Source organism: Saccopteryx bilineata, chromosome 11, assembly GCF_036850765.1.
Source record: "Saccopteryx bilineata isolate mSacBil1 chromosome 11, mSacBil1_pri_phased_curated, whole genome shotgun sequence".
Lineage (NCBI taxonomy): Eukaryota > Metazoa > Chordata > Mammalia > Chiroptera > Emballonuridae > Saccopteryx > Saccopteryx bilineata.
In genome coordinates this window covers 76749097-76762683 of record NC_089500.1, presented here as the reverse complement: position 1 = coordinate 76762683, position 13587 = coordinate 76749097, and the positions used below count along the sequence as shown (strand labels likewise).

Below are 13587 nucleotides of genomic sequence, written 5' to 3'. Positions count from 1 at the left end.
AAACACTGCAGAATTCCCAACAGCTCTTTGAACATAACATTTTTATGTAAGTAACCTAAATCTCAGATAAGCTAATAATTAAATAACTCAGGATCGAGCCTGCCTTCTTGACAGATTCAGGCATTTTATAATATTAGCTATGTCAATGTCAGTACCGTTTCTGAATGCATTTCTCAGTACTGTGCCTCCTTTTATCAAGTATGTGATGGGAGTAATAATGAATCGTTGACGGTCACAATCGTTTCATAGTTGCACAAGGTAAATAAATTATATTTAAAGTGATTATTGATAGGTATGTGGCCTTCTACAGAACTGGAATTTGAGGGTTTCAACTGCTAAAATAGTCTAAGTCAGGCAACTAAAAATTAGACAGTTGTTCCTTGAACAAAAAGTCTTTGTCAGTTGAACACTTTAGAAGTAAACAGAAATATGTTATTCACAGTGGTTAACATTAATAAATATCTAGTACGCCAGGTTATAACAGGTGTCTATAGAGATACTCAAGCTTCTGGGGAAATTTTGGAAAGCAGATGGCATTTCACATCTATTTGTTTCATGATGATTTGGGAAGGAATTATCTGGCGATGATAACGTTTGGCATCCTAGCGAAAGAGCCAGCCACACCACGTAAGGCTGACGTGTAGTATATTTTGCCACATTGTTTTTCAGTAATGCTTGTATTCCTGTGGAGTTTGGCAGAAGGATAATAACCTGCTGTTGATGAATATCTCGGGAAGAAGAAGTGCTCCATTCTTAATCACATCCACAGCATTATAAAATTACCTTCTTAACTACCTGGACTGATAAGACTGAGGCATCGCATTACGGCTGAGTGACAAAACACTGGTATTCCTTAGCAACCCTTCCGTAAGCCTGGTGTTGCCAAAACACCTGAGACTGCCCGCCTTCAACCACAGCTTTCATTACCGGATTGCCCAAAGAGGGCCACACCAAGATGCGTCATAATTAAAAAGGCAAAATTTAAAGACAAAGAGAGGTTCTTAAAAGTTGCAAGAGAGAGACAAGTTACCTACCTACAAAGGAGCTCCCAGAAGACTGTCAGCTGATTTCTCAACAGAAATCAAGAAATACTCAAATTGATGAAAAGCAAGGACGTAAAACCAAGACTCCTTTGCCCGGCAAGACTCTCATTCAAAATTGAAGGAGAAATACAGAGCTTCCCAGACAAGAAAACGCTAAAGGAGTTAACTGCCACCAGACCAGCCTTGCAATAAATGTTAAAGGGTGGAAGTGGAGGAGAAGGAGAACCTCAGAAGAATATAGTTTTAAAGAATAAAATGGCAATAAATACATACCTATTAATAATTACTTTAATTGTAAATGGCTTAGTTCAGGGGTGGTCAACCTTTTTATACCTACCGCCCACTTATGTATGTCTGTTAGTAGTTAAATTTTCTAACCACCCACCGGTTCCACAGTAATGATGATTTATAAAGTAGGGAAGTCACTTTATTTTATAAAATTTATAAAGCAGAGTTACAGCAAGTTAAAGCATATAATAATAATTACTTACCAAATACTTTATGTCGGATTTTCGCTAAGTTTGGCAGAATAAATCTTTATAAAACAACTTACTCTAGTTAAATCTATCTTTTTATTTATACTTTGGTTGCTCTGCTACCGCCCACCATGAAAGCTGGAACGCCCCCTAGTGGGCAGTAGGGACCAGGTTGACTACCACTAGCTTAGATACTCCAATCAAAAGACACAGGGTGGCTGAATGGGTAAGAAAACAAGACCAGTATATATGCTGCCTACAAAAGATTCACCTCAGGATTGTCCCTGGTTCGATTCCTGGTCAGGGCACACAGGAGAAGCACCCATCTGCTTCTCCACCCCTCCCCCTCTCACTTCTCTCTCTCTTTCTCTCTCTCTCTCTCTCTCTTTCTCTCTCTGACTCTCTCCCCTCTTCCCCTCCTGCAGTCATGACTCAATTAGAGTAAGCTGACTCCAGGTGCTGAAGATGGCTCCATGGCCTCCGCCTCAGGTGCCAGAATGGCTCCAGTTGTAATGGAGCAACGTCCCAGATGGGTAGAGCATCGCCCCCTGGTGGGCATGCCGGGTGGATCCCAGTCGGGTACATGCGGGAGTCTGTCTCTGCCTCCGTGCTTCTCACCGAATTAAAAAAAAGACTCGCCTCAGAATGAAAAATACACACAGACTAAAAGTAAAGGAATGAAAACAGATATTTTTTACAAATGGAAATGAAAAAAAAGGCTGCGGTATCAATACTGATATCAAATGAAATAGACTTTAAAACAAAGGCTATGTTAAGAGACAAAGAAGGACACTCCGAGATGATAAAGGAAGCAATCCAACAAGAAGATATAACCTTCGTAAACATTTTATGCACCCAACATAGGTGTACCTAAATATATAAATTCAATTATAATCAAAATAAATACATAATAGAATAAAGCCACACATTTGGGGAGATCGAGCTTGACTGTTTCTGCCCATAGAGGTCCCTGTCCCTCAGGGACTCTCTCCTGCTGTGATTTTTTTTGACACACACACACACACACACACCTTCCTCCAACCCTACACCCCCTCACCCCCTGAAATACTTGGCAGTGACGTTCTTTTCACAATGTGGGCATGCTGCTGGCACCTAGAGTCTGGGGACCAAAGATTCTGCTAAAACTGGACAATGCCCGGGACAGCACCCACCAAGCAGCAAAGCATGCTCTGGCCCCAGGTGTTAGCAGTGTCCAGGCCAAGCAACTGCAGCGGGGAAGAATCCTAACACATGAATAGTTGAAAGAAAGACTATGACAGTCGCCGTGGTAATGACGGTGCCCATAATTATTACTGAAAATAAGAATGAACTTCTAAGTGTACAATGTGGCCAAAGGGGAGGGCGGGGCCTTCCTGAGGAGGGTTTTCCCGGGCAGATGGGTAGAAGGCAGAGGTTTGATGCCGCAGCAATTCCACAGGTGGGTTCTGCAGCTGGAGGGGCGGGAGGGGCGTTGGCACGGGATTTGAGGTTCAGGAATTGGTGGTGGCAGGGCCTTGACTAATAGGACACAAGGGTGACCGCAGGCTCCCAGGTCTGCCGCTGGGGCTGGGACCATATGGCCTGGGCTGGTGGTGTCCTTCCGAGAGGGTGGGCTGCAGAGGGGGAAGGCTCAGTGAGGGTGGCCGCAGTGTCTTCCTCTCGAGGCTGTTGCCCCTGGCAGCTGAGGCCAGGCCTGGGCACAAGGGAAAGGACCAATCCCTGTCTCTGTACCGGCTTGAAGTAGATGCCTCTCCTACTCCCCCCCCCCTTCCGGCTTGGGGCTCTGCCTCCTCGTCTTAGCATCCAGGGTCTCAAACCAGAGTGATCCATGGAACTTGCTTTTTCCTTTCTTGCTTTGGCTGAGAGCCTCCATCAGGGTCTCCTTGGCACAGGGGCCAGGGTGCTCTGGGAGGGTGGGTGCGTGTAGAGGCTCCCTCTGCGCTCAGGAGGACAAATGTGGACAGTTACCAGGCTCCGGATGCACCCGGAGTTGCGGGCAGCCCAAAGCCTGCAAGGATTGAATTACCGGAGAAGTGCATCCCCCCGACGGTCTGACCGGTGGCTGGCCGGGTCACGGCCATCCAGGCCCTGGCATAGTCCCGGCGGAGTGGTAGGGTGGACAGACTTAAGGTTTCGGCTGGGCGCAGGGGACTCGGCAAAGGACCAGTGGGACCCAGCGCACCGAGCGGGGGCTGCAGCATGGTGTTGGCAGTGCCCAGGTAGCTGCCCATGATCACGGTGCAGAAGTGATTCGGCTCCCAGTAGTTACTGATGTTTGAAGATTCGAAGTGGGTGGTTATGCTGACCGTTGGCATCAGGGCGCCAGGACAGTGCATGAGGTGTTGGCATGGGGGACCCTCTGTCCACATGGTCGGTCCTGCAGGTGCCAGCCCAGTGCACTGGGCGCACCGGGAAATCACCTAACGTTCCCTGCTCTCTGGGGCCAGGGGAACTTCCAGCTTCTCACTGCTGGCCCCAGGCCTGGGAGATCTTGACTTCCATCCTTAACATTTAGAGAGAGAAATAGAATATTTTCTACCAGATTCTGAAAAGTACAGAAAACTGACAGATGAGCACATTCTTTCATTATTGTAAAAATGAATGTATTTACGGACCTGGCTGGTTGGCTCAGCGGTAAAGCGTCGGCCTGGCGTGCGGGGGACCCGGGTTCAATTCCTGGCCAGGGCACACAGGAGAAGCGCCCATTTGCTTCTCCACTCCCCCTCCTTCCTCTCTGTCTCTCTCTTCCCCTCCCGCAGCCAAGGCTCCATTGGAGCAAAGATGGCCTGGGTGCTGGGGATGGCTCCTTGGCCGCTGCCCCAGGCGCTAGAGTGGCTCTGGTCGCGGCAGAGCGACGCCCCGGAGGGGCAGAACATCGCCCCCTGGTGGGCAGAGCGTTGCCCCTGGTGGGCGTGCCGGGTGGATCCTGGTCGGGCGCATGCGGGAGTCTGTCTGACTGTCTCTCCCCGTTTCCAGCTTCAGAAAAATACAAAAAAAAAAAAAAATGTGAAGAAAAAAAAATGAATGTATTAATAATACACTTAAATGATATTTTAAGGGATTTACTTTTTCCTAGTAAAGGGGATTCATGTTTCATTCCTCAATATAGAATGGTTACTAATGTCACGTTTTGCAATTTTGTTCCTAAGGAAGTGGTGAAATTGACTCAGGATTTTTATGTATCAGCACCGACAATGACGATGTTAATATGGTGTCTGGTATAGTATTCCGTCTCCATCCATTCATAGGTAGAGCGCGTACTCTTTGAGCACTAACCTCATTTCTGTCCTTTCGTTACTGCTTGTAAGACTGGAGTAGAGTGAGGCCCATGTTCCATGGTCGTTGAACACATCCATGTTCAAAAACAAAGCACCCCGCAGCTCTGGGGAACTGATGAGAAGGCTTAGGTTTGGAGGTTGGTACAAGATGGAGTGAACTGATCTCTCCTTGTGGAAAATTTCCTTCAAGAGCTCATGCAGCCTGACCTGTGGTGGAGGCAGTGGATAAAGCGCCGACCTGGAAATGCTGAGGTCACCAGTTCGAAACCGTGGGCTTGCCTGGTCAAGGCATATATGGGAGTTGATGCTTCCAGCTCCTTCCCCCCTTCTCTCTCTCTGTCTCTCCTCTCTCTCTCTGTCTCTCTGTCTCTCCTCTCTAAAAAAAAATGAATAAATTAAAAAAAAAAAAAAGGTTTAAAAAAGAAAAAGAGCTCATGCAGAAGGCCAGTATGGGCCGGCCCCGGGGCTGGGATGGGAGGTGTCGGAAAGTAAAAGCCGGCAATGAGTCAAATCCCAGAGTGGGCAACAGATTTCATCCAGGTCTGAGAGACGGACAGCTGAATACACCAATAGGGGAGAACTAGTAGGTTTCTGAGGTCCAAGATAGGCTGGTCATCCTGGATGCAGGGGTGTGGCCACCTGGTGGGTACTCTCCATTCACAGATGGTTGTTTTTGTTTTGTTTTGTTTTGTTTTGGCCAATTCCGTATTTAAGGAATGATCGCCAGGTATATTATTTTGAAAACAGAAAAATTTCTATGGTATCATTTTCTTCTTAAGACATCTTTCAGGCTAGAATGACTCTTCATTGATACCTAACATCTCTAAAGGTGGTGATAGCATCAGATTAAATGGTCTAACACCTTTGGGTATGGATTTCTTATGCTGTACTTTTTTCTGTGTCTAAAGAACTTCCCACATCCTATCTGCAGTATAGCCCAGTGGGTGTCACTCTGGTTTGAGGCTAATGACCCTCTGACAAGCCAGTCTTCTGCTGGAAAGCTAGCAACATAAGTAAATCACCCGTGTGCTTTCGCTGGGGAATCAGTATGTTGATTCGTTTAACCTATTTTCATAGCCGTTGAAGACACCTGTTTCTGATCATGGATTCCCTTAGCTAGTGGAGACTGGAGATTAGCCTATATCAGCAGTGTTCAATCCAGGGTGAGTTTGCAGTGGGCATGAAGGAATGACTGCAGATGTTTTTGGTTCTCACTACGTGGGGTGCTACTAGAATCCAGTGAGCGGAGGCCAGGGATGCTGATAAGTAAGCATCCTGCCACAGGACAGCCTCCCACAACATAACTATCAGGACATTTATTGGGATCACATAAAATTTATGGAGAATAAGCAATTCACAGAGAATAACAACTTAAGGGGAATTGACATGAAAGATATCTTTATGATGTCTTCTTCTTCAATAACATGATGTGAATTTTATTCATTCGAGTTTATTGTGTCCCTTAGGAAGGTGTTAGACTTTTCTTCTTGACATTTTATGTTAAGTTCATTCCAAGGGATTTTAGTTTCTTCAAAGTTTCCATTATAAGAAGGGCTCTTTCTTCCCTTATATCTTCTGGTTGTGATTTTGATAGATTAAAGGAATTGACTTCTATAAATTAATATGGGACTCTGCTAAGTGTTTCTCTAATTTCCTCTATCTTTTTTCTTCTAACTTTATTGGCTACTACTGCAATTGAACTCAATTTAACAGTTAAAATGCTAATAATAGTGGAGTTGGTAGGTACTCTTTCCACACTAGGCGTACTATTTATATACTTTGAGCTGAGATTAATATACTTTATCAGCTTGGGGAATTCTCCTTTTATTCTGTTTTATTAATAAAAATTTTTTAAATTGATAGTGAATTTTATCAACTGTGTTTAAACAGAATCTATAGAAGTGAAAATGAGTTTTCCCTTACATTTGCTGAGGGGATGAAGTATATTAATCATAATTGCACTACTCCTAACACTGAAACATCTTTGCCATACTGAACATGTTCTACACTTGGACAAAAATATTATTTCTTCTGGTGTACTCTGGATTCTGTTTCTAATATTTTAGTTAGCTTTCTTTTTTCCTAAATATTCTTGAGAGATAGCGGCCTATTGTTTACTTTGGGGGGGGTCCCAATTATGGTGGATTTTGGTTTCACTGTTACCTTGCCTTCAAAAAAAACAAAAGCATTTGGAAGCTTTTTGTTCTTGTGAGAAAATGTTTACTCAATAAAAATGCAATAGAAATAAGTAAAGAGAGTTACTGTAGTTTAGTTTATTAAACAGGATTTTGTGTGTTGATGTAGTAACCACCCTCTTAAACTTAGTTTCTGAAGGAGAAGCAAAGACCAAGTCTGAACTCCTAATTTAGCATAAAATTGCTATATAGGGAAAAGGTCCTGGTTCGGCCACTTACTAGTGGTGAGAACTTGGATTAGTTCATTTACTCTCTAAACTCGCTTTTCCTCCTCTGCAAAATAAAAGTTATTACAACGTCTCTTTGTAACTGTGACTACTAAGTGAAATATTACACTCTATTGGGTTATTATAATATTAAGTGAAAGGGTGCTTATAAAAACTTACCAAAATGTTTGGCACAGTAAATTTAAAGCATTACGACTATTTGCTGGATGACAGCCTCTAGCTAGAGTGAGAGAATCGACTCATGAGTTTTCAGAGTTTTTATTTCTAGTGGCCAGATTTTATGCAAAGAAGAGAAATGATACATGCTTGTTGCCCAGCTTCTTTCTTTTTTTTTTCAAAAGAGCTGCTTGTGGAATTTAAAAAATAATGCTGATGAAGTCATGTGGTGTTCTCACATGCAAAGACGAGCGTGACATAAAGTTGGAGAGCAATGTGTTGTTTTCTCTCAACAAATGTACCTAAACTTATACATCAAAGAAGAGTTTTTCATCTTCAAAGGAGTCACGTCAGGAAGCCACGCACTTATTTTGATACTGCTGCCAAAGATTTTTTTGGAGCTCTTCCTTCTACATTACCTTCTGCGCCTGCTTCAAATTCTTTTAGATGTCTTCACTGGCAACAAAGTTTTATACTTTGGGAGTTCTCAACTTTGAAAGTAGATTTACAAACAAGGTTTACAAATAAGGTGGAGGAAAATGTCACATCTGGTGAAAGTAATAGCAATAAGGAAACAAGGGTCTTTGAGCGCAACTTGTGAAATGCCTCAAACAATTGCAGAGAGGGGATCTCTAAAACATCTCAGACCAATGGCAGCGTTATCAGAATTAGTGTGTTGCTTTCTGTGCGGTTAACAAGCTGTGTGTTTATTTAGGTAATTTTATTAAACAGACACTTACAGAGCACCGTGTGTCAGGCACAGGTCGAGGAAGTTTTGCATAAATTATATTAGCTCCTGTAATGCTCACATCATAGGAGGTAGAGAGTCTTAGTATCCACATTTTATAGATGGGCTGATGGAGGCGCAGAGAAGTTAGGAATTGTGTCCAAGGACACAGAGCTGGTGAATGGGGGAGCCAGAAATTGAACGTAGGCTATTTAGTATATATGCTCTTTTTCCTAAACAAGTACAACCCACGTGCATTAATGGCTGTGCTTTCCGGGTGTTCTGAGGCAATGTGATTTAAACGTAGTGAAGGATACCATGTAGCGCCATGAGTGTTTTTAACCTGGGTGGGAGGGAGCCCTCCCGTGTGGATAAGCCTTATCTTTCCCCCTTTCTTCTCCATCTTTCCACTGCACGTTATCCGAGCAGGAAGCGGTCCCCCTCTCTGGCGTCCGGAGTCTGTCCGTCCTGCTTTCCCACGGAGACAGAGCCTTTTCTTTACACCCCCCCACCCCCCCACCCGGTGCCAGGAGCAGTCTCTCTACTCGCGCCTCGTTCACAACTGCCCCCTTCAATTCGCTTTTCCTGTCGCTCATTTCAGTAACTGAACCTTTTTTTTTTCTTTCCTTTCATGATGATCTTTTCCTGTTGTTTTAATTTTTCAATTGCAGTTTGCACTCAGTACCATTCTGCAACAGTTTCAGGCGCCGAGCCTAGTGGCCAGAGTGGCATACCCCTCGCAAAGCGGTCCCCAGCGACCTCCGGCACCTGCCCGGCGCCGCGCCTTGTGACCTTGTCACTGCAGTGCCATTGGCCGGACTTCCCAGGCTGCACCCCGCGTCCCCGGGACTATTTTCTAACGACCCACCTGTGCTCCGTAGCTCGGTCCTGCCAGGCTAATGGGGACGATAGAGAAGAGGAGAGGGGAAGGAGAGACGGATAAGTGTTTTCCTGCTCTCTTAGAAAAAGCACCATATCGCTCTCCATCAGGGAAATGCTTTGAAGGGCTCGCTTTGCTCCGCTTTGCTTTGAAATCGGAGCGTCCAAAGCAGCCTCAGTCCAGCGCCAGGAAGCCTGTCGCCCCCCCCCCCCCCAGCCATTCCACAATGAGACAACCTGAAGGAAACATATTTAAACAAATTGGGAACGGAAAAAAAAAGGGATTAATGCCAGATTTTTTTTTTGTTTGTTTGCTTGTTTAAATTTCAGGATAAAAGAAAAATCCAGGAGGAAATCTCACAGAAGCGTCTGAGCATAGAGGAAGACAAACTGAAACACCAGCATCTGAAGGTAAGTGTGTCTTGAATCCCGTTTCAGTGATCTTGTGTTCAGACATCCCAGTGGCGCTCAACTTCCAGCCGGGAAGAGGATCTAGGAAAGAAAGCATTTCCACATAGCTTCACTAGTATCCTCACGGCCACGGGGAAGACAGCAACTACTAGCCGGTGGGATTTGCACGTGGGAAACTGAAAATATGGCATGATAACTTATCCTTTGTTAACAGAAGTTTCCCGTTTGCTTGGGTAAGCTGGAGAATTCAGCCTCGACAGTGTGGCCCAGAACACAAGTCCTTGCTTAATGTCCCAGGGGGCGGACCCAGCTAGGAAGTCCCTTTTAACATCAATGAAAGGCCAGCCGTGCCCCAGGGGGCGCAGCACAGACAGGGTCTGGCCCAGCCAAGGACACACGTATTTAAAACCTCGGGCACAATGTCTCCCCTGTCGCCTGAGTGCGGATGGATTGGGTTTTTGTTTTATTTTGTTTTGACAGAACATGAGATCATAACCAAAAATAAACCTCCACTTTAGAATCAGACTTTACATCTTCCACGGGTGGGGTCATGCTGTAATTAAAGCACATTGAGTTTCAACATTTTATTACGTAGCTTAGTCACAGGGTGCGACCAAGTTGACAGGCAGGGGCTCCCTGGGAACAGACCCGAGCAGGAAACGGCTTGTGGGGCAGGCTGCTATCAGCAGAGGGAACGGGTCCCTCAGGGAAATCCTGCCCTTCGCTGGAGGGGCACACAGACTGAGTCAAGTTTGCAGAATTCGGCTAAACCCGTCTTTTTGATGGATCAAGTCACCGCCTAGGGGCAGAGACAGAATTTAAGACTCCAGTTAGCCTCGGGTCTCTGGACTCTGTTGGTTCCTTTGCTCCTGTACAAACCGACATTTCCAACATTGGATGGAGCATTTCAAAGCCTGGCCGGCCAGGTGGCCTTACCGTGTCTCACCCAATTTACACAAGTGGGAGACACGGCCAGGACATGCCGTGTGCACCCCCAGAAAAACCCGGTGAAATAAAAACAAATGTCACCAAGTTATTTCAGGGCAACTCAACTGAAAAGTCAAATCTACAACAATTTTTGAGGTAGGCCATTTCTAACTCCAAAATTAGTATATGTGGGCTCACTTTTCTCTATCTCTCTCTCTTACACACACACACACACACACACACATTTACACACAATTTGGGTCTCTCACTGAATGAATTACGCTTCTAAGCAAACTGATCACTCCCTAACATTCAGCAGTTGGTATCTGTCCCAAAACAACAACAGAGAGCAGGTGTAAACATCTCCTGGGTTCATTCCAGGCAGTAAGGGTCCCAAAGGACATCTCTGACATCCTGAAAGGCCCACTTCTGAGGAGGCACCTCATTTAAGGACTTGCCAGAACATTCCAAAAAGTAATCCACAATCCTTCCTATAGGTTTGCTTCCTGGGACCCAGGAGACCTCTTCTAACCCAATCCAATCAAAACCTGTATCACGCTGTGCACAGGTGTGCAGACACTGCTCAGAGATGCCCTTGGACCGGGCGCGCCCTGTTAGGCGTTGCCTCCCTCTCTGCGTGGAGGTCCTGCCCACCTTCCCAAGCAGGGTACTGACCCAGAGGGGTGTGGGAGGGGAACTACACCGTTTCCTCATTTGCATATTCATGTCATAGAGACCAGCAGTGGTCCTAGAGGGCTACAGCTCCCCTGCCCGCAATCTAGAGGGAAATTCAAGATTAAATAAATAATAAGGACAACTGGCCCTGGCCGGTTGGCTCAGTGGTAGAGCATTGGCCTGGCGTGTGGGAGTCCCAGGTTCGATTCCCGGCCAGGGCACACAGGAGAAGCACCCATCTGCTTCTCCACCCCTCCCCCTCTCCTTCCTCTCTGTCTCTCTCTTCCCCTCCCGCAGCCAAGGCTCCATTGGAGCAAAGTTGGCCCGGGCGCTGAGGATGGCTCCTTGGCCTCTGCCTCAGGTGCTAGAATGGCTCTGGTTGCAACAGAGCAACGCCCCAGATGGGCAGACCATTGCCCCCTGGTGGGCATGCTGGGTGGATCCTGGTTGGGCACATGCAGGAATCTGTCTGACTGCCTCCCCGTTTCCAGCTTTGGAAAAATAAAATAATAATAATAATAATAATAATGATAACTAATTACATGGTGATGTTTTTAAAATTTAAATATAAGTATAAGCAGTAATTCTTTCATCTGGGCTGCTCGAGAAAGGTTCTACAGTATTAAAGTGGGATTTAAACTGACTTCACTGATAAGTAGAATTGATCTAGATGCACGTAGGACCTGTCCTGCAATAAATATTTCTTAAGCACCTAATATGTGCAAGGTGCTAAACTGGACACTAAGAACATAAAGTCCAGTCTATGCCTTTAAAGTGGCGACAGTCACATAAACTTATAATGACGTTTCTACGGCGATGAACACTACTCTCAGGGCAAGGGGAACACAGCAGAGGGAGTCTGTTTCAGACAGCCTGTCCTTCCTGGCCCCACAGAGGTGGGTGGCCCCACAGAGGTGGGTGACCCTGCAGAGGTGCCCTGTAGAGGAGGGTGGCTGTACCAAACAGCAACAAGGCAGCATTGCAAAACTCAGCTCAGAACCATGCACAAGTCTTTCAGCAATAATCGATTCCGAAATACGCGCACCAAGCTCAGAAAGCCCCACCGGCCTCTGCAGTTGGGTGTCCCGCTTGCCTTTCTTCCTCATCCGTCTGTCCCCATGCGGGTGACCATCCACACCGCTCTTCCTCCCGCAGACTGTTGTTAGGCTCACACCACCGTTCTGAACGGCACAGTGCGGACGTTTATGAAGGCCCCTTCCGTCTGGTGGCCCACATGTGTCAGAGAGCCGCAGTGACTCACGCTGACATTTTTCAGCTCCAGGTCCTCACAGACACACCAACGACCTGCTGGAAAGGGGCGGGGGGCAGGGTGGAGTCTTCCAGGGACATCACTCGAACCTTCAGGCACTTCTGAGGTTTGCTGAGTACCATGGTCACAAATCTGAAGCCACCGAGACACAGAACCAACACTCAACCTAGAAAACGTTTCTTTTCTGGGAGCCCATTTAATTATTTAATTCATGGTTTGAAAAACTACCGTATTCCCCCATGTATAAGACACTCCCATGTATAAGACATACCTTAATTTTGTGGCCCGAAATTTGAAAAAAAAAAATGTATTACTTAAAGTGATTGAACTCAAGTTTTATTCATCATAAAATTCATACAACTCCTCATCACTGTCAAAACTCCCATCCATTAGCCTGTCCTCATCTCTGTCTGAGGACGAATCACTGTCTTCGTATATTGCCTCGTCCTCAGTGCCATCTGTGGCATTTGTAATGCCACAACCATGGTATAAGACGCATCCAGTTTTTAGACCCCAGTATTTTCGAAAAAGGGTGCGTCTTATACGTGGGGAAATACGGTAATTGAGTCTTACCATCTACTGTCATGCTGTCTAGAATGTAGAAGTGCTTCAGGAAACCTTTCCTTAAAAATCTGCCAGAAGTAACTGGAAAATATCAGTAAGTAAATTGTCTCCAAGCTGCCAAACTGCCCATGACTCACATGTCACTACCGTTTTCATTTAGTCACTGTGGCCTTTGGGTCTGAATGTCACCGTTGTGAAATTGATGCTATTGTGTTCGTGAACCTTGTATACTTAAAGGCTAAATTGTGACATACAGGCAAAATGACTGTGTTTTGGTTACTGTGATATTGTACCATGTCATTTTGTTTGCACGTCCCAATAGTGTGTTTTATATGTCGATGCCAAGAGGTCTCTGACAGAGGTAATGGACAAGTTGTGGGCTGTGAACACAGTGGCATAAGGCTCAATGAAAATTACTCTTGTGCCTGACCAGACTTAAGAACAAGGATGTCCCCTGTAGTTCATCCTGTAGACCGGCCCGTCTGAATGATTCTTCCAGCGATACAAGTGTCAGTGACGGAAACTCACCCACTAAGTGGTCTGCAGATGCTGTAATTTCCTTTGGGGGGACCCTCTGTCCTTGCTACCATGCACTAGCTATATCACCGTAATCCCTCAAATAGAAATAAAGTGAAATCAAGTGAATCCTTGAAGTGCTGATATGCTAAAGTTTATCTTTGCCCTCGGGAGGTAAATCTTGACCTTTAGTAGTAATATTCACTGCATCTGTGGGGAAACGCCGTTATAAAAAGCTGTGCA

At 45.6% G+C, this 13587-nt stretch overlaps 1 protein-coding gene across 1 annotated transcript in view; it reads left to right on the top strand.

The window, feature by feature from the left end:
* Positions 1-13587, top strand: part of PALMD (palmdelphin) — a 54554-nt gene that overhangs the window by 13536 nt on the left and 27431 nt on the right. The window contains exon 2 of the mRNA XM_066247228.1: positions 9312-9392. Within this exon, the coding sequence (XP_066103325.1) occupies positions 9312-9392 (81 nt within the window). The remainder of the gene's footprint in view (positions 1-9311; positions 9393-13587) is intronic.